The sequence below is a fragment of the Microtus oregoni genome, unplaced genomic scaffold (assembly GCF_018167655.1).
Source record: "Microtus oregoni isolate MIOR12 unplaced genomic scaffold, Mior012 000006F_ref0000085, whole genome shotgun sequence".
Classification (NCBI taxonomy): domain Eukaryota; kingdom Metazoa; phylum Chordata; class Mammalia; order Rodentia; family Cricetidae; genus Microtus; species Microtus oregoni.
The window spans coordinates 36,075,886-36,097,013 of NW_024543065.1; the positions used below are offsets into that span (position 1 = coordinate 36,075,886).

The 21,128-nt window shown below is 36.7% G+C and overlaps 1 protein-coding gene across 4 annotated transcripts in view; it reads left to right on the plus strand.

Moving 5' to 3' along the window:
* Positions 1-21,128, plus strand: part of Ascc3 (activating signal cointegrator 1 complex subunit 3) — a 302,434-nt gene that overhangs the window by 76,150 nt on the left and 205,156 nt on the right. For all 4 annotated transcript variants that reach the window (XM_041653682.1, XM_041653681.1, XM_041653683.1 and 1 more), the window contains 2 exons: positions 15,471-15,671; positions 16,516-16,656. In XM_041653682.1, the coding sequence (XP_041509616.1) occupies positions 15,471-15,671; positions 16,516-16,656 (342 nt within the window). The remainder of the gene's footprint in view (positions 1-15,470; positions 15,672-16,515; positions 16,657-21,128) is intronic.

Below are 21,128 nucleotides of genomic sequence, written 5' to 3' on the forward strand. Positions count from 1 at the left end.
GTAGAACCTTTTAGTATCTCAGAGCCTTGACTGCTGATTAATTCCCAGTCACTAAGGTGGAACCCACATAAGTTGTGAAGATAGTGTTTGACGCTCTATAGATAATTCTGAAAGATAGCCAGCACTGAGATCATATAGAAATAAGCTGTTTTTTTAAAAAAAAAATATTTATTTATTATGTACACAATATTCTGTCTGTGTGTATGTCTGCAGGCCAGAAGAGGGCACCAGATCTCATTATAGATGGTTGTGAGCCACCATGTGGTTGCCAGGAATTGAACTCAGGACCTTTGGAAGAGCAGGCAATGCTCCTAACCACTGAGCCATCTCTCCAGCCCCAGAAATAAGCAGTTTTATTAAACAATTATAAGAAATATAAACAATTATACTAAATCATAGGCAGCTATCTCTGAAATTGTTTTTACATATTAAATCTTTAATGTTTTATATAAAAATTGTACTTATTATCTATGATGATGAATGAACCACAGTTCTTTGTTTTCTAACATATTTATCTCTAAACAAATATTAATTCAAAATATCTTGGTGATAACTTGGTCAATTCTATCTATAGCCTCTGCCAGAAGTTACTGTAGTCACAGATTCTTTTCATTGCCATGTGATATCTTTTGGGGTTGTTCTTCCTGCAGATGATGTGGAAAACCACTAGTCAGTTACCTAGTCCCCTGTTGAAAGATGCCTGTTTTGTCTGTAGTTTATTGGTGTTCTAAAAGCCTATTTGTGTACTTAAACTGTCATGGAAAATCCATAGACTGGCTTGAGTGGAGATTTGCTTTTTCTTTGCTCAGAGTTCTGATGATATAAGCTGAAGATACAGGTAATGCTAGAAGGTTCTTTCTGATGAGAATTCTTTTAGGCATCTAATCTCCAGCATTTTTTTTTATGTCCCCTTGTAGTCTGTTTTCTGTATGTCCTCTTCTTCTTAGATGGACATAAGGCCTATCTACTTAGGACACTGTTATGGACTCCGTTAGCTTTAACTACTGCTTCACCAGTTACTATTATAGCTGAATACCTTTCTCATTTTTACTTGACACTTTATTAGAGTATAATACCTTCCCTTCCAGTAATTCCCAGTTAGAGAAGGAAAACATTTTCTATCGTTTGGTAATAATTCGTCTTGAAATGCAATTGGCCATTTAAGCACCTACAGAGAAAGATCTGTCAGTAAACAGATCTTTTTACTTGATAAAATTCTCAATTTTCAGTAAATCTTGCTGGTTTTAGTACAAAAATAAAATTAAAATCAATGTAGAAATACAAATGCTTCATTTTACAACCTCATGATTTTGTGAATGGAACAGAATAATGATTAGTGTTAATTTTATCCATTCCCTGGCCCACTTCATATTCTTTTAGATAAGATACCTGTTTTGTGGGAGATATTTTTATTTCAAAAGACAGAGTAATAATAATAATAATAATAATAATATATTGTTATATTACACTGTGGTTTTTATCCTGTGTGTCAGGGTTACCTGATCACTTTTTCTTAGTTAATTTTTTTAAAGTTTTATTTATTTATTTTACCTCCCAACTGGAACTTCCCCTCACTACTCTCCTCCCACTCCCTTATCCCCTTCTCTCATGCCTCCCCCAATTTACCCCTCCTCCCTATTCACTCAGAAAGGGGCAGGCCTCCTATGGGCATCAGTAAAGCATGGCCTATTGGGCTGCAGTAAGACCAAGCACCTCTCAAGGCAATCCAACTTGAGGAATTAGTTCACAAGATCCAGTCAAATCACCAGAGACAACCCCTGCTCCCATTGCCAGGAGTCACAAAAATAGACCAAGCTATATAACTGTCACATATATGCAGTGGGTCTAGGTCAGTCCCGTGCAGGCTCCTTGCTTGTTGGTTCAGAGTCTGTGAAAAGTTCAGAGTCCCATGAACCAGGCTAGCTGTTTTTTGTGGGTGTTCCTCCAATGTCCCTGACACCATGTTTCCTACAGTCTATCCTCCCTTTCCTCAACACGACTCTCTAAGCTTGGCCTAATGTTTGGTCATGGGTCTCTGAATCTATCTCCCTCAGTTCAGATGAAGGTTCTCTGATGACAACCAGGTTAGTGGCCAATCCGATCACAGGGCATGGCCATTTCAGGCTATGCATCCAATGCTCCCAAGATTCTTAGCTGGGTCCATCCTTTTAGCCTCGTGGGAGTTTCACTTGTATCAGGCTTCTATTCAACCTGGTAAAGCACCTTATCTCAGCACTATCACACTCTGCGCACACCCCAAACCTTCAAGTTCCTATGTCCATTGCTCCCCCTCCCCCCACTAAGGAGTTCTTCTCTATTTCCCCTTCCCTGGAGATCCGTACCTTACCTTGGGCCCTCCTTGTTATCAAGCTTCTCTGGGTTGATGGATTGTAGCATGGTTATCTTTTTATTTATAGTTAATATTCATTATAAATGTGATATATAAATTCACTATAATATGAGTGAGTACATAACTATGTTTGCTTTCTGGGTCTGGGTTACCCCACGCACGATGATTATTTCTAGCTCTGTCCATTTTCCTTCAAATTTCTTGATGTTACTGTTTTTAACAGCTAAGTAATACTCCATTGTGTAAATGTACCATTTTTTTTTTGTCCATTCTTTGGAAACCATGTAGGTTGTATCCATGTTCTAGCTATTATTACAAATAATGCTGCTATGGACACATTGAGCAAGTATCCTCATGGTAGGATTGAGTATCCTCTGAGTATACGCCCAAGAGTGGTATCACTGGGTATTGAGATAGATTGAATCCCAATTTTCTGAGATACTCCATGTTGATTTCCCAAGTGACTAAACAATTCAAAATGAACTGTGTATTATTCAGTTTTCCATTTATATTAAAATAATTAAAAAACATGTCTTAACAGGAGGATTGGCTTAGTTTGATTCACGGTTTAGTCCATGATCGTTTCCTTTATTGTTTCTGGTTCTAAGATGAGGAAGAACACAAGATGGCCAATGGCTCGATGGAGAAAAGGGCAGATTGGTCAGGAAGCAGAAAGGGGCAGGAGGCAAAATATTCCTGTCAGTTGTCCATAGGTGTGTGGATTTATGTGTGGGTCTTCACTTCCATTCGATTGATCATGTGTCATCTGCTTCTGTGGGAGTACTTTACTTTATTACTATGTAGCTCTGTAGTACAATTTAAAATTGGGTTGAATGATACCTCCCACAGTTCTTATCATTCAAGATTATATTAGTTTTTCTGGGTTATTTGTGTTTCAGATGAAGCTGCAAACTGCCTTTTCAACAAATGGGAAGAGTTGTGTTGGAATTTTGTTGGGGAATACATTCCATCTGTACATTGCTTTTGGTAGGATAACCATTTTTCTGTATAAATCCTACTGACTCATGAACCTGGGAGATCTTTCTATCTTTTCATATCTTCTAAGATTTTTTTAATATCTTAAAATTTCCTTTTTTTTTTATCCTAGAAGCCTTTCACTTGCTTGGATAGAGTTACTCTGGGATACTTTTTGAGGCTGTTATGAAAGGTGTTGTTTCCTTGATATCTTTCTCAGTCTATTAGTCATTTTTATATAGGAGGGCTACTGATTTTTGTGAGTTAATTTTTGTCAATCTACTTTGCTGAAGTAGTTTCCTGGTGGAAATCTTAGGGTCATGTACTATCATATCATCTGCAAAGAAAAATATTTTGACTCCTTTCTAAAACACAATTAATAAAAGCTCAGAGAGAGAAATTTGGGTTCATCCTGAAGATCTGAAAAACAAAGCAGCCTGCCACTGGCTCATACCTTGACCTCAATCTGAAATGGTGATCCTGCCTCCAGGAATCTTAGAATGAGACTGTGACTGAGCTTATCTGATTATGATTTAATCTTGGTAAGTGTTATGTATTGAGAAAATTATCTTTCTTTTCTTTTTTTAGATTTTCAATTCAGTAGAGTACAGTTTTTTAAAGTATGTGTAAGCTAGTATGAGTGTTAAGAGCTCAGGAGGTGCAAAGGTATCCTGACTTTTCCACAAGCCAGGCTATACCTAGTGCTGCAATAGGACAGCTCTGAAGACATAGAGCCACAATAGTAGAGCTGCAATAGGGCAGCTCAGCCCTGGAGGGAAAGATGTCCTGATTTGTCAGGAAGCCAGGCGAAACCTAGAGCTTCAGTAGGACAGCTCAGGAATGTAGAACTCCAGGACAGTTCTGGAGGCTGGAGCCTCAATAGAGTGGTTCAGCCGTGGAGAGAGAAGAATTTTTAATTTGTCTGCAGGTCAAGCAATTCCTGAAGCTGGGGTGCAGTGGAGGGTAGTCTCCTCACAGGATACAGCAATCCAGCTCCTTTTCTAGAGAGAGGCCTTACAGCTTAGCTCTGCTTTGTTCACCTAAGGGAATGTCCTAGCAGAGCTATATGCTGCTGCTTCTGCTGAGGCTCAAGATGTTACCACCTCTTCTGCTATAATCTGCTAGAGGTAAAACCCCTGCAGAAAAGAAAAGTTGTTACTTTTTTTTTTTTTTTTTTTTTTTTTTGCTCAGCCTTATTTAACCTCCTAAAAGGAACATCTCAGCAAAGTTTTTTTTTTTTTGGTTTAATTTTTTGTTGTTGTTGTTTGTTTGTTTGCTTTTTTTCTTTTTTCTGCTCAATCCCCCAATGGTGTGGAAGGTCCTTCTGTCTATGTGTTGCTTTTATGGTTAATCAATAAAGGAACTGCTTTGGGCCTATAGCAGAGCTATAGGGGAACAGAGCTAGGTGGGGAAAACTAAACAGAATGCTGGGAGGTAGAGGGAAGAGTCAGAGAAATGCCATGGAGCTGCCACAAGAGATAGACATGCTGAAACTTTCCTAGTAGGCCATGGCCTCGTGGTGATATACAAATTAATAGAAATGGGTTAAATTAATATGCACGTGTTAGCCAATATGAAGCTAGAGCTAATGGACTAAGCAGTGTTTTAATTAATATAGTTTCTGTGTGATTGTTTTGGTTCTGAACATCTGGGATGAACAAACAGCTCCTACTTTACCCTAAAGTCTCAGCAATGTTCTATTCAGCTCCAGTGAATGAAGATCTTCACCCAAGATTGTTTTGAGAAAGTTATTTATTTGGGAAGGAGGAGTCCAGGAGAGTGGCTGCCTCTGCCAGAGTGGGAAAGAGCAGCAGCCCCACCTGAACTGGAAGGGAGACTTACATAGGGCTTCGTAGGGGGTGGAATTTTCCCAGGGAGAAATTTTTCTTCTCAAGGATTGATTAGTTTTCCTGCTCAGGGGTTGGTTAGTTTAGTTGTTCAGGGGCAGAGTTAGCTTTTTTTTTTTTTGCTGGCCCTTTTCTCTATAGTATGTCTTTATGAGTCTCTGGATATCCTTGGTATCTGTTCTTATGTCTCCCTTTTTATATCTAATTTTGTTATTTTGGATGGTTTGTCAGTTTTATTGATTTTTTTGAAAGAATCATGGCTTAGTTTCATTGATTCTTTGTTATGGGTATTTGTTTGTTTGTTTCTATTTTATTGATATCAGCCCTGAGTTTGATTATTTCTTGCCCTCTACTCCTTTGGGGTATGATTTCCCTCTCTCTGTCTCTCTCTCCTTGTCCTCCCTCCTTTCCTTCCTTCCCCTCTTCTTAAGATTGCAATGTGCTGTTAAGATGCTCATATTAGATCTCTCCATTTTTTTTAATAGGCACTTGACTTTATGAATTTACCTGTTAGAACTGCACTCATTGTGTTTCATAAGTTTGGGAATGTTATTTATTCATTTTATTTCAATTTTGGAAAGACTTTTATTTCTTTCTTGAATTCTGTCTTGACCCACTTTTTAGTCAGTAGTGAGTGAGTTTAGCAGTTTCTAGGTAAAATGTGTTTCTCAGTATTGGGAGCTGATTCTTAGGAAAGGGAGTTGGCTCTGGATGGAGCTGTAGAGGACCACAGGAAGGACAAAAATAGGGTTTTTCACCAGGATCTGCTTAGTCCTTTGGGGGAAGAGAATGAGCAGAGTCCACAACAGGTCTACTGCTGAGTTGAGGATGAGATTTGGAGAGTGGGGGGGTCAAGGTGAAGTGCATGTAACTTATCTGCTTCCTTGGCATGAGTAGGGCTTGTGGGTTCCAGTGTGTGTCTGTTTGAATTGGGAGCGGGAGTAAAGCAATGAGTGGGTGCGGGGAGGTTAGGAGGGGAAGATCCAGTGGGATCCACTGGAGACAGGGCCAGAAGGGTAGAAGAGACTGTAGTGCATGTCCTTCTCCAGAGATGGGGATGAGCAGAGGTTTGGATCTGGAGGGTCAGAGGGAGAGGTGAAGATATACAGTTTGCCTATCTGCTTTCCTTATTAGCATATCAGAGTTTAAATCTTTTGTTTTCTTTTTTGTTTTGTTTTTGTTTTTCAAGACAGGGTTTTTCTGTACTTTTGGAGCCTGTCCTGGAACTAGCTGTTGTAAACCAGGCTGTGAGATCCTCCTGCTTCTGCCTCCCAAGTGCTGGGATTAAAGTCATGTGTCACTACAGCCCAGCTTAAATCCTAATATTATACATCTTTTTGAATCTTGAGGATGGTATTTTTCCATACTTATGCAACATTCTTTGTTTTTTAACATGTCAGTTTTGTGTGGAGCTGCTCTGGTAACATTCTTTTTGTTGCTACTGCATGTAGAATTTTGAATTTTCTTTAACTATAGCTCTAGCAGCCAATAATGGTCCATTATTTAAGGTCCAGTTCTTTTTGAGTTTCCTTTTTATCTGGATTCACCAAGACCTTCAGAATACTGAGTAGATATAACTCTTTTTATAAGGTATTTTGATGGGCGTGGTCGATCAGCAATTAACCAGACCAGTTTAATAAAATATATTCAGCTTTAATAAAAAGAAGAAAGAGAACTTACAAACCCAGGGTTCCAGTGATTCAGGAGCGCAGGAACACAAAGAGGAAGAGCAAGCGCACATGGATGTGTTTATTGGTTTTGTGTGGCCCCAGGGAGACACACCTTAAGCAGCATGTGGTTGGCTGAAGTTCCCCATCAGTATTTTCTTTTTATTTTAAAATTATGTACTTGTATTTTATTGTGTGGCTCTGTTCACTTCAGTGCAATATCTTTTTAAATTTGAAATCATACATTATTCAAATTTTACCACAGATACTTTCTTATTTATAAGGGAATTCCATTGGGAGTTCTTCATTAATAAAATTGCTTATTTTGGAGTTATGTATTTGAAATGACATCATTTTTTAAATAAGTTGTTTTAGAAAACTTAGAGTTCTGAGTACTATAAGATACATAAATTAGTTTGTTTCCAGGTTCTGGCTATGACAAACAATGCTGCTTTGAACATAGTTGAGCTCATGTCCTTGTGGCACATAGAGCATCTTTTGGATATATACCCAAAAGTGGTATTAATGGGTCTTGAGGAAGGTTGTTTCCTAATTTTCTGAAAAATTGCCACACTGACATCCAAAGGGGCTGTACCAGCTTGCTTTCCCACCAGCAATGCAGAAGTTTTGCCCATAACCTCTCCAGCATAAGTTGTCATCAGTGTTTTTGATCTTGACCATTCTTACAGGTGTAAGATGGAATCTCAGAGTTGTTTTGATTTGCATTTCTCTGATGACTAAGGATGTTGAACATTTCCTTAAGTGTCTTTCAGCTATTTTAGAGTCCTCTGTTGAGAGTTCTCTGTTTAGGTCTGTACTTCATTTTTTTATTGTTATAGCCAGAACCTGGAAACAACCTAAATGCCCCTCGACTGAAGAATGGATAAGGAAAATGTGGTACATTTACACAATAGAGTACTACACAGCAGAAAAAATAACAACATCTTGAATTTTGCAGAAAATAAATGAAGCTAGAAAACATTACTTTGAGGTAACCCAGACACAGAAAGACAATTATCACATGTACTACTTACTCACAGGTGGTTTTTAACCAGCTTACAAACCACAATCCCAGAAAACTTAGACAACAATGAGGACAATAAAAAAGACTTACATAGATCTAATCTACATGGGAAGTAGAAAAAGACAAGATCTCCTGAGTAAATTGGGAGCATGGGTTATTGAAGGGGAGAGGGGAAAGGCAAGGAGGGGAGCAGAGAAAAATGTAGAGCTCAATAAAAATAAACAACAACAACAAAAAAAAATCCAAAAAGAAACAAACAAAATATAAATTAGTAAATTACACATCAACATCTGTAATGTTCAGTTGATGTAATCATATATACACCCAAATACTTTCCCCTTTTTGAAGATATTGAGCAAGCTTAGTAGAAGTAAAGTAAAGGTTAAAATCAAGTAAACCAATTAACACCACAGGTAAGAGCCAAGAACTGGCAATGACATTTCCTTTTTGGGCAGCAACAGAATTTGACAGAGGCTGTTTTCCTTATATTTTATTGTCTTTATTAGCCACACAACTGTTCATCAGACAGCAGATACTATAGTTGTCAAGCTTCTATGAGTTCTTTAATTGTCAAGACAAGTTAAATAACTTTTAGTTTGCAACCTTTAAGTGACAACCTAGAGGGATAGATATACACATAGCTATCGTGACTTATTTCTTTACGAAAGTAATACATTAGGTTCATGCGACACATCACTTTGTCAGCCTCCAGGTCTGTGTGAGCTTTGAACATCTGAACTTTGTATATTTAGTTATAAGACCGGTGATGTAAAAATATCCTCACTTGTGATGGTTCTATGTAATGACACAGAAAGCAAACCTAAGCAAGTCAGAGTTATAACTAAGATTAAACTGTTGACGTTCTCTGAACTTCACGTGTTGGCATAGGTCCATGAAGGCATTTCAGAGTGAGAGTGGGCATAATTGAGAGTGTGCTTGTGAAATACTTTTTAATATGGAAGGGGAAATCTCGTAATACCCAACCCTTAGATAAAGAACAATAGGCAACGAAGCAGTGCTAAAAACAGAACTAGTTTTCCCAAGGAAGAGCCCCCAATACCAAGAAATCAGCTGTGAAATCATATACCTACTGGTAGCAATAAACATTCTGATCACTTTCTATGTATATGTTTAGAGGTGTGTGTGTGTTCGTGTGTTTTTAACAATAAGAAGTAAAGAAGTAATAGATGCCATGATGTTGAAAGAGTGCAAGGTGGGGTATCTGTAGAGGTCGGGGTTGTCATACCTGGAACGGTTTGGAATAAGGAAAGGGATGGTACAAGATGATGCAATGATGTTTTAACTTAAAACCATGCGGGAGAAATTCTGTGAAGTTTATCAGTGGAGCTTCTTATAAATGGGTTTTACTTATCTTTTAAACTCTACTTTTGAGAACTTGTTATTTCTTCAGGTTTCCTCAGCATTGAGCCTAGACTGAAACCAATCCTCTCAAGGATAAGATTGCAGTCTTATCCCCATAGGAAGAGAATAATCTCAAACCATAGTCATCTAGGAACAGAGGATGCCAGTTGAGGAATTGCCTGCTTACGAATGGCCTATAGGCAAATCTGTGGGGCATTTTCTTAATTAAAAATTGATTGTGAGGGCTTTGCCCAATGTGGGTGATGCCGTCTTTAGATGAGTGGTCTTGGGTTCTATAAAAAAATCAGGCTACACCTGAGCCTGGAAGCAAGGTAGTAAGCTGATTCTTCTGTGGTCTCTGCTCAGTTTCAGTCTCTAGCTTCCTGCATTGAGTTCCTGCCTTGGCTGCTCTGATGGACAGTAACCTATAGGCCAAATAAACTCTTTCCTACCCAAGTTTGTTTCGGTCAGTGTTTTATCACAGCCATAGAAAAGCAAACTAGAAAAAAAAAGAAAATAAAAGAAAAGCAAACTAGGACACACAGAATCCTGTTGTATCTTGTTGGTGAAATGTTTCTTGCTTCTGTTTTTTGAAATGCTGTTTCCTTGAAGGCTTATGGTAACAATTTTTCTAATTTCCATCTTAGATTCAGTGGGTAGAAGATATTTGGAAAGTCTGCCAGTTGATTTATTGGACTTTTTGTTTGTTTGTTTCTCTGCCTCTTATACGGACTGTTTTCAATATGAGTTAAATTTTTAGAAATTTACATTTTTAGACATACTGATTATTTTCTGTTAGTATTTAAACGGGTTAAGTTATGTAATCTAAAAGCACTACAATCTAAATTGTGTTACAATTTCTAATTATTTATACTGGGATTTCTTAAGACTTTCTTTGTATATAATAAAATTTACTATAATATAATTTAAAAAACTAATTTGATATTTATAAAGTCTTAACATTCTCCATTCTTCCAAAGATGTAATATTGAATTCTCCTTAGGACTTTTGCTCCAAGGAATTAGTTTCCTGTGTCTGGATCATGTAGTTAAAATGAATTATCATCATGAGACACTTGGGTCTTTAATAACGAAAAATTGACAATGTCCTTGCAATGTTTTATTTCTCAATTAAGAGCATTAAGAGAAAGGTTTTAATTAAACAGAACTCAGTCATTTGTCAAGAGCAAGTATTAAACTCTTTAAGGACCACATGGGCTTCTGTGGCATCTGTTGCAATGCCCCCTTCTGCCTCTGCTTTTATTCATTTTGATCTGTGTTCTTTCTTTTGCTTAGTTTGGTAAAGGAATAGTGTGTTTTTTATCTCTTCAAAGAAACCATTTTTTTTGTTTTATTGATCCTTTGTATTGTTCTTTTATTTCCTATTTCACTTATTTTAGTTTTGTAGTTCATTATTTCTTTCTTTTAATTGTTTTTTTTTTTTTTTTTTGGCTGTCTGTCTTTGAAGTGCTGTGGTGGTGCTTTATTGCACAGATTTCATTTGGTTCTAGGAATAGGTAAATTTCCCCTGTTATTTCTTCCAGGACATAGGTTGTCTGAAAATGTATCACTCAATCTCCTTATGTTTGTATAGCTTCTGGTTTTAATTCTGTTATGAGGTAGTCGAAGAAACTGTTAGAAGATGTTTCTTAGGTGTTGGTTTTGCCCTTATATGTTACGCAGTTCTGAGAAAGTCCCATGTGATGATGAAAAGAGTTTTGATCTATTGTTTAACTAGCTTATATATTTATCTTTTTTATTTCGGGGGATGGGGATTAGTAGGTACTTAGACCTTTTGTTTTTTTTTTTCAATGTTTTGTTATCTTTCCCTGTTACATACTATCATCCATTTTCTCATTAAGAAGGCCATATGTGATTTCTGTTTACCATACACATTCAAGTCAGCAAACCTATTGGGTACATCTCCGACACAGCCTATTATCTGTTTTGTAACGTTTCCTCTCTCTCCTGCTTCTGCCTTAATATAAGCTAACATTACCCCTTACCTGTTCTGTTTCCAGAGTTTTTGCCTATTTCCATCTACTTTCCTCTGGGAGCCTAGATAGAGCTTTAAAAATATGAGTTACGTAATTCCATTCTTCTGCTTAAAATCCTGCACATATTTTTACTGTAGTGTGAAAAATACATACAGGTCCTTCATTTTATCCTACCTGTACAGGAATAAGAATTTTATCTCCTTTTTTCAGATGCATTTGACTACTTGCTCACCTCTTGACATCTGTTCATGACTACATGTCAACTAGGTTTTGATGCAGTGACCTAGAACTAGATCTTGCTTCTGCACAGATTGCATGTGCTTAGAATTTTTTTCATGCTCTATACTGATATTTCATTTATATTTTAATAAATATAGCTTGCTGAAGTTCAGAGAATAAAACAGCCATACTGATCAGCGTTATAGACCAGGCAGTGATGACACACACCTTTAATCCCAGTACCCATACTAGTTTGCCATAGAAACCGGGCAGTAGTGGTGCACACCTTTAATCCCAGCTCTAGAGAGGAATATAAACAGGAGGAGATGGCTTTCTCACAGTTTCATTTTGAGATTCCTGGAGACAGGGTTTCCATTTTGGACTGAGGTCTAGGTAAGAGCCAGAACAGAGACTTTTGCTTTTCTGACCTTCAGGTTGAACCCCAGTTTCTGTCTCTGGGTTTTTATTAATTGTGCTACAATGGCAAGTTTTCTAACACTTTATTTTCAAATTAGAAAAGCTAAAATAGTATTTCCATCCTATTCCTTATAATTGCACTGCCAATTCAAATTCATTTGCATGAACATTTGAAATAAGTTGGTTGTTTTCATTATAGAACATTTTTCTATCATATTAGAATGTAAATTACATGAGAACAGATCATTTTTTTTTTGATGGTTTTAACCATTTGGCCAGTTTGTGGTTTTTTGATATATTCAACAAATATTTACTGAATGAATGATCATGCTATGTGCCCTTGTTTGAAAAAGAGCAAACCAGTGTGGTTGAAGGCTGCTTATTTGTTTCCTGGCCTCCCAGACCCAGAATAACCACACAAAGACTATATTAAGATCAATATTGCTTGACCAGTATCTTAAGCATATTTCTGGCTAACTCTTATATCTTAAATTAGTCCATCTTCATTATTTTATATGTTACCACAAGCTCCTGCTTGACCGGATTTTAAAGAAATAAATAGTGGTTACTTAGGGAACTAGAGGAAATATTAACTCACCTATGGGCTTCAACTTGAATGATAGCTTCCAAGGGTTGGGAAAGGCTTTTGGGGCAGTGCAAAGGCATGAAGAAATGCCGAGAAAGTGACAGACTCCAAGTCTGCTCTCTTACTGTATTTTGTCTTGAATGATATCTGTTTCTAAACACTGGTACAGTTAAAACATTGAAAGTTGTGCATATGCTAGTGCATACATGAGTATGTATGTCTGTATGTGCATGTGGAGGTTAGAGGAGCCTTGCCTGTCATTTTTCAGGCACTATCTACTATTTTTTTTCTTTTCTTTTGAGACGGGGTCTTTTGTTATCCTCATTTTTAATTATTGCTGCCTTTTAAGTCAAGGCTATCCTAGTCAGCAACTGCACCTGCCAGTGCCAGCAGCGGTTCAGCCTCAAGAGCTGCACCCTCAAGAAATTATGTTCGCTTGGGCACTAGCTCTTTCAAAGCTTCAAAGGGAGCTTATAGACCATCAGGTGTTTTGAATAGCAAAGAATCACAGCTTTACAGAGTTAAAGAAATGCAGCATAAACAAAAGCAACACACCTTAAAATAATATTCTCCAACACTTCCCCTTTCTTCTTTCTAAACAAAAATGAAAAATTTTAACTTAACATGGTAAAACTGTATACAGTAAGAACAATTATCAAATAAAGATTATATTCACAATGTATTGAATTCCAGTTTATTTATGCCTGGTAAATTGAAAGAAAATATTCCATAATCTATCCTGTCTTAGTAAATCCAAAATTTTATAACTAACTTACTTTCTATCATTCATATCTAATAAAAACTGAAATTATAACTATGTAGTCTTCAACACCATCAAAGGCACCAGAAAGATATAGTATTATTTAAATAAACATGCATTGCAAATGACTTCTAAAAATTCTATAGATGACACAGACATCTGACTGCCTGGACAGTCACCCAAAGCTCCTTTGCAGTGTTAGGCATCCATCTTCAACCTACAGGTCCATGGTATCTGGTAGACTTTTCAATGAAGCAGGAAATTTCAAAGACTGTTCTGCCTATATTGGCAGTTTGCCACTCACTTTCCTTTGTGTCCATCAGAATGTCTGACAGTTTCTTCTGTGAAGCAGAAACCTTGAAGGACCAGCCTGCTTTGTTTTGACAGAGTTCTGTGGTCACTTTCCCGTGAGACCTGCATGTCCAGGTTATAAAACATGGTCAAGCAATGCAAGAGCCAAATGGCTAATCGTACCACCGTGACAGCAAACTCCATAAGGAGTTTCTTCAGTGTCCATCATTTCCTCAGTAAATTGGTACTTCCAGGAGCAGATGTGCCTAATTGTCATGAAAAACTTTAAATTAACAAAACATTTAAAATGCCATATTCTATAGGTTTTTGAAGTATTTGAAGACCACCTATCTAAAATACCTCTATATGATCTAGAAAACATACATAGCATATCTACAAATTTGATTGTTATAGGTAACTAACTGCTGACCTGTGTTTCTTGATTATCCTAAACAATTCATAGTTGTCTTTTTCAAAAACTAGAATTTTACGTTACATTTTTAAATGAACTACATAGGTGCAATATCTTAAACAAGAGTAAAAGCATATATACAATATGTTGTAAAGAAATAACCAAACCTTCTTCCCATGGAGGAGAGAGGAAGACATACAAAAATATGTTGCTGGGACACTGGGGGGAGGGGAGAAGGCATGGAGAAGCACCCTCTTTCTGTTCTTTTTTTTTTTTTAAAGATTTACTTGTATTTTTAATTATGTGGGGGAAGAGGGAGAAAGGGAAAGAGAGAAAGAGAGAGAGAAAAGAGAGAGAAGAGACAAAACTGGAGGGGTCAAATTCCCTGAGGTGGAATTACAGATGATGTGAGCTGACTCAGTTACATGCATACTGAGAACAGATCTCTGATACTCTACAAGAGCCATTTGTACTCTTGACTGTTGAATCTTTTCTGCAGCCCCTTTTTTGCTCCATTTTGACGATTTATTTTGTCAATAGGTTCTTATTGTCAGTACAGTATAGATTTTCTGAGTCTCCTTGTGCTAAGCTGTGTTTCCTGTCTTCTTTGTTATTGGTGCTTCCCTTCTCCAGGAGCAGGAAGTACCCAAAACCAAGCCACACTTCTGGATTTACTCTGAACTACTGCTGTGTACAATTCCCTCTTTGACTTTGATATTAAAGCTGGTGTCTCCCCTCTTCTAAGTCTTGTCATTGGCTCTCTCCAGTTTATTCCTTAATTTTACATCACCTGTGCGTTCTGTTACTTTTCAAACCTTTTGTTGTTGTTGTTTTTTTAACTAAAGAGTTGTAATAATAGTGTACCATAGAATTATTCTGGAGGTTAAATAAAGGAATAGCATTAAAGTCCTTATAACTGTACATGTTTTGGTATAAACTATATGGAGTCTGGTCTGTCTATTCACACAATTTATGTTTTCTTCTAAAGTTTGATTTTTTTATATCACAAAATATTACAATATTGAAAACCTATCCAAATAATGAAATAGAATTTCCTATTGTTTTCTTTCTCCAGGTGACTTTTTGTTTTGTTTTAATTTCTAAAAGTTTTTTAAAGAAGGGTTTCACTGTACACTCGCTGGCCTTGACTCTGCTTCGCCCTCTGCAGTGCTAGTAACATGTATATGCTAGTGCCTGTTTTCCCTTCATAGACTATCATGATACAAATTGGAAGTAGTTTGAATTTTGAAGGATATGTATTATTTTATAGTTAAAAATTACATTATTTTGTGTATTGAGAAGTTATTTGGTCATATATGTTTAGAATCATATTTTCATATTTAGAGTGTTGTAATTTCCAAATTAGAACTGGGCTGTAGTTATGGTGCTTCTCAGCTATGTGCACTTTGTAATGCAGGATGAACTGAGAAACTGAGCTGTCTGTTGAGGTAGATGTCATGCTTGCTTGTCATCATGTTGTTAACCATAGAGATTTAGTGTTTATATTCAATACTTTGAGTCATTTATATTTAATTTATAATATCATGTCCCTGCCTTATTTTAGATTGGACAGTTGGCTTTTAAAGGAATGAAGAGACTCAATAGAATCCAGTCCATAGTATTTGAGACTGCTTACAACACCAATGAGAACATGCTGATTTGTGCCCCTACCGGAGCTGGGAAGACCAATATTGCGATGCTTACAGTTTTACATGCAATCCGGCAACACTATCAACAAGGTGTTATTAAAAAGAATGAGTTTAAGGTAGGAGAATATAAATCAGACAATAGTTCTTTATTCTTTTTTGAGTGTAGATGTTAAGATAAACCTTCAATTCTAAAAAACCTGTGAATTCTTAAAGATTGATGTGGGATTCCCCTCTGTATGTTATGAATATGTTTTATTACCATTGGTTATAAAGAAGCTGCTTCAGCTTATGGCAGGGCAGAATATAGCCAGGCTGGAAGAGATAAGAGGGAGAGAGTAGGCGGAATCAGTGAGATGCCAATTAGCTGCCGGGGGAGTAACATGCGGCCACCATTAAGCCACAGCCTAGTGGCAGTACATAGATTAATAGAAATGGGTTAACTTAAGATGTAAAATTAATTAATAAGAAGTCTGAGCTAATAGGCCAAGCAGTGTTGCAATTAATATAGTTTCTGTGTGATTATTCGGGTCTGGATGGCTGGGAACGAAAGAGCAGTCTCTGTTTACAGAAGACATTTGTTATAGTAAAAGTCATATAAAGAATATTGTGTGATTGACTTCTTTACTATAAAGGCAGTTCAATTTCTGCTTTGAAAATCTCATTACCCTTGGGGAAAGGCATGACAATATTTTATGTTTTGACACAGAGCCCATTTTTTAAGTAATGAGGCGGCATAAACAAATTCCATTGTCCTTTTATTTAAAGGACAATATTTATTTAAATAACTATGTGCTTAATTCAGCAAAGATAAGTACTTTCCATATATCATTATTAACATTTTTCACAGGAAGTAACTAGGATCATATTTCACAATAAATTGTGACTTACTTACATTGGCTACTGTGAAATAATGGTATTGTAATTTTTCTCATTCATCAAGCTAGTGTTTGTTTGGTACAGATTGTGTATGTTGCTCCAATGAAAGCCTTGGCAGCTGAAATGACAAATTACTTCAGCAAACGTCTTGAGCCACTCGGCATCGTTGTGAAAGAACTGACTGGAGATATGCAGTTATCCAAAAGTGAAATTTTAAGAACTCAGGTATGTTTTTCACCCGCATCTTTTTATATTGTTCATTTCTAAGGTTATGAAATTGTTGTACAACTTAATTTAACGTAATACAAACACAATATAACAAACTTATTTATGACACTAAATACATCTGTACTAAAGACAATTATTAATGTTGCTTTATTAGTCTTTCATAGCCTTCTTTTGCGATTCTTAACATTTTGAATATTATTTCCTACATAGAGTTTATGTCTCTTGACAGTTTTTGTAACAAGGGAATGAGAATCTGGGGGTAAGATTGTAGTTGACTATTAAGAGGAAGCATTGCGGAGATCTTGAAGTAATCACACTAGACTTTTAGCCTATTTGTTAAGGATAGAATGGCATAGAATAAGAAATTTTAGACATTTCATATTTTCAAATGAGAATTTATTAATGTCTGTCCCCTTATATGAGTCTCTTCACTCACATAAAGTCTTTTCTAACTATATTTATGGTAGAGTGCATTATATTTTTCTATAGTTAACTGGAATTGTTTGATGTTTTCTGATTTTTCTTCTAATTCTTAAAGTTTAGTAGTAGCTTTGCATTAATACATTCTTTGATATTTTTCACATGATTTTGTGTTACCTCTACGAACATTTTGCTATCTCGTTAAGTTTAGGGTGCTTCCTATCTATCTGTTAGTGACACTTCTTTCAGTTCTTTACAAAATTATCTCTTTATATTTATTTTGTGTACTTTAGGGGGATGACTAAATACAAGATAGTCCTTTCTTAAAATGGCATTTTGACTACCTTCTTCCCTCACTGGGTCATATTACTTGGCATCATTAAGTAATTTATTTGAAATCTCTCTAATTTTTGTTTTCAATGTGAACACAACTATGGATGGTCCTCTTATAACTCTTCCTGTATTCCAGAGAACCTGGTATATTCTTATTCTTAGTTGATTCTAGGAACTTTTCAAATTTTATCTTGATTTCTGTTTAGTCTACAAATATTTCTGTATCTTTTTTATTCATTTTGCTACTGATTTCTAGCTTTACTCCATTGTGGTCTGATAGGAAGGCAAGGAGCTATTTCAATTTTTTTTGTCTTTATAAAGTTTCTTTATGGCCTATAATGTCAGTGTTAGAGAATGTATATTTCCTATATGTTTGGTGGAATGTTCTATAAATACCTATTAAGTACATTTTTTTCTGTGATCTGATATAACTCTAAGGTTTCCTTGCTAATTTTTTTCTTCTGTGTTTGTTTTTATTTTTGTTATTACATCTCAGCATCAGTTTCCCATCGCTCCCTCCCCTCCCAGTCCCTCATCTGCACACCACCCTCATTCTCTCCTCCTCTGTTTCTCTTCAGAAAAGGGCAGACCCCCAACCATGGCTATCAATCAGCCATGGCTAATTTTTTAATGAGGAAGATAAGTCACATAATATTAGCAGGCTCTTGAAGGCTTTCATTATTGTGTCTGGACTTATTTGGTCCTCTACTTTTCTCATTCTACTTTTCTCATTCTGTATGTTATAAAATTGAGAGCTGAGAGTCAGGTGTTAATATTTGCAATTATTACACTTTGCTGAATTATTCTTTTTATCATTGTTTAGTGGTACTTTTTCCCCTTTTATAACTTAGTTTGGTTTGAAGTCTACTTTATCAGGTATGAGAATGGGTATTGTACCACTTTTTCTGAGGCTTCCGCTTATTTCACAGTTGCATTTCCAGGTATTGACTGTCAGCTGGTAAGTATATTTCGTATGTGAATTTCTTGGAGACAGGAGGTAGTTGTATTATATTTTTTCATCTAGCCCATTAGTTGTGTCCTTTAATTGATGGGTTTAAGCCATTTTTCTTTATAAGATTATAATTGAGAAGGCTTTCCTGTTTTTGATTTTATTTGTTGCATTGTTTTTGGAGGGAATTTGCTAGTTCTTTTCTTCCTTTCTTGGTAATGTTGAATGTTTATTGCTTTGCTGTATTGAATGATTGATTCCTTTCCAAGTATCCTTTGTTCATCTATTGCTTTCATGGAATGTATTCTTTCCTGTGGTCTCTCGTTTGAAATTCCCTCCTCCTCTCCCTCCTTTCTCCTCCTCTTTCTTCTCTTCTTTCTCCCCCACATCTTTTTTCCTTTGCTTTCTTCTCTTCTCTCTTTACCCTTCTTCTTCCTCGTGTGTGTGTGTGTGTGTGTGTGTATGTGTGTGTGTGTGTGTGTGTGTGTGTGAGAGAGAGAGAGAGAGAGAGAGAGAGAGAGAGAGAGAGGGAGGGAGAGAGAAAGAATTTTATACAGTGCTGGCATAGTTGTCACGAATTTTCTTGTTTTTCTAAAATTATTTTTACTTTTTTATTTATTTTCATAGTTATTTTTGCTGGGTATAGCAATGGGCCAATTTCAGGTTTTAGTTTAAAGAGATTGTGAGACTTATGACTAACATTGTTCCCTTTCTGTGTAAGCTGAGGATAACATCATTACATCTACATTACTAGAATTCCAAAATGGAATTTCTTCTTTTGTGAGTTTAGGTCTTGCTTTGCAGTCTAGGCTAGCATTGAACAGAATTCTCAGTTCTTCTCCTCAGTCCCCCAGGTGCCTGTATTACAAATGTTTGCTACCATACCTGATGTTTATGTGCATCTTATATTACCAAATCTATCATATCTATATCTATCTATAATTCCTTTAGTAGTTGTTTGCTAGCTCTGCAAAATGTAAAATTTGGAGCAGGGGGGTGACTCAATGTGTGAGGACCTGAGATTGCATCCCCAGTATCCATGTAAGTCAGGTCTATAGTCCCTTTAGTAGTGATGGTGATGATTGTGCTGGAAAGAGTGGAATGAGGGTGGAGTTAATAATGCTATAAACTATGAGCTGGTAATTTTTTATGGGCTAATGCATTTAATCTTCACTACAAACCTGAAATTTAGGTACAGTCCTCATTTTACAGATGAGACAGAAGGAATTTAAGTATGTTTTCATAGAATGTTCTACTGAATACTATGTGAAGACACAAACAATTAAGTCTAACTGTATAGTCCATGTTGTAATAACTACTTTGCAATGCTACAGTAATACAGATACTTCAGATTGTATGCTTGAGTCCTTGAAGTATTTGATATTCATCTTCCAAAAATGTTATCTGCAGTTAATTTAGGTGTTTGTAATCCGAGCACATCAAAGGCAAGGGTATTGCCAGTTCAAGTCTAGCATAGTTTCCCATTTGTATTGTTCTCAGAGACTAGATCATATTGGTATTATGTAGTGTGATCTTTTGTGGCAGGATACATGATAAATAGTGGTTACATTATAGGAGAGTGAAATGGGGAAGGCATGAGAGAAGCTTTATGTACAATCTTCCTATGTAATTCACGGTTTTTTTTCTTATCATCATACATTTTCTAAAATAAAACTAATGAACAAGCACGTTTCCCTAGTTGTTGTGAACAGTCCTCTCAATAGATCGCTCTTGTTGGTTATGCGAGAATGACACTTTTCATTGAGGATCTGCTTAGTCCGTTCTTCATGTACTGATTTTTCTTTTTAAAACATGTCAAGAAAGCTTAAAGCTGCAGATTCTGCATTGACTCATTTAGTAGAGGGGCTATGAATGTTCGTTGTGTGTACACATATTTAGGACAAGCAAACACAGAGGAAGATGTCATGTGTCATTTTTTTCTACTCGCCTCTTTAGTCTTGCTGTAACCTGACGCTCTTTCGACTAGGCTTGATAGCCAGTAAAGTCTGGGATTGAGCTCTCTACCCTGCCCAGTGCTGCATCACATGCAGCTTGCCATTCCTTTCTTTTTACGTGGCTGCTAGGATTTGGTGTTGAGGTCTTCTGCTTTCACAGCAAGCTCTCTACCCCCTGAGTGGCCATCTCCCCATTCCAACAGCATTCCTAATACATGCTTCAAAACTAATAACAAATAATGAGTTTCTTTTTCATTATTTTGAATTTCTTAGATTGTAACAAATGGAAAGGACCACAGATAAAAATTCAGGAATATGAATTGCTATTGGTCTATAAGTAGAGGCCTCTTGTTCATTTCTTAGCCACCCAGACCGGAAATAATCACACAGAAACTAAATTTTTTTTTTGTTTAAAGATTTTTTTTTATTGAGAAAATGAGAAAAAAAAACAAGTTTCCACCTCCTCCCAGCCTCCCATTTCCCTCCCCCTCCTCCCACCCTTCTCCCCCTCCCCTCACTCCTCTCCCCCTCCCTCTCCAGTCCAAAGAGCAGTCAGGGTTCCCTGCCCTGTGGTAAGTCCTAGGTCCTCCCTCCTCCGTCCATATCTAGGAAGGTGAATATCCAAACTGGCTAGGCTCCCGCAAAGCCAGCACATTACGTAGGATCAAAACCCCTTGCCATTGTCCTTGGCGTCTCATCAGCTCTCATTGTTCGCCATGTTCAGAGAGTCCAGTTTTATCCCATGCTTTTTCAGTCACAGTCCAGCTGGCCTTGGTGAGCTCCCAATAGATCAGCTCCACTGTCTCAGTGGG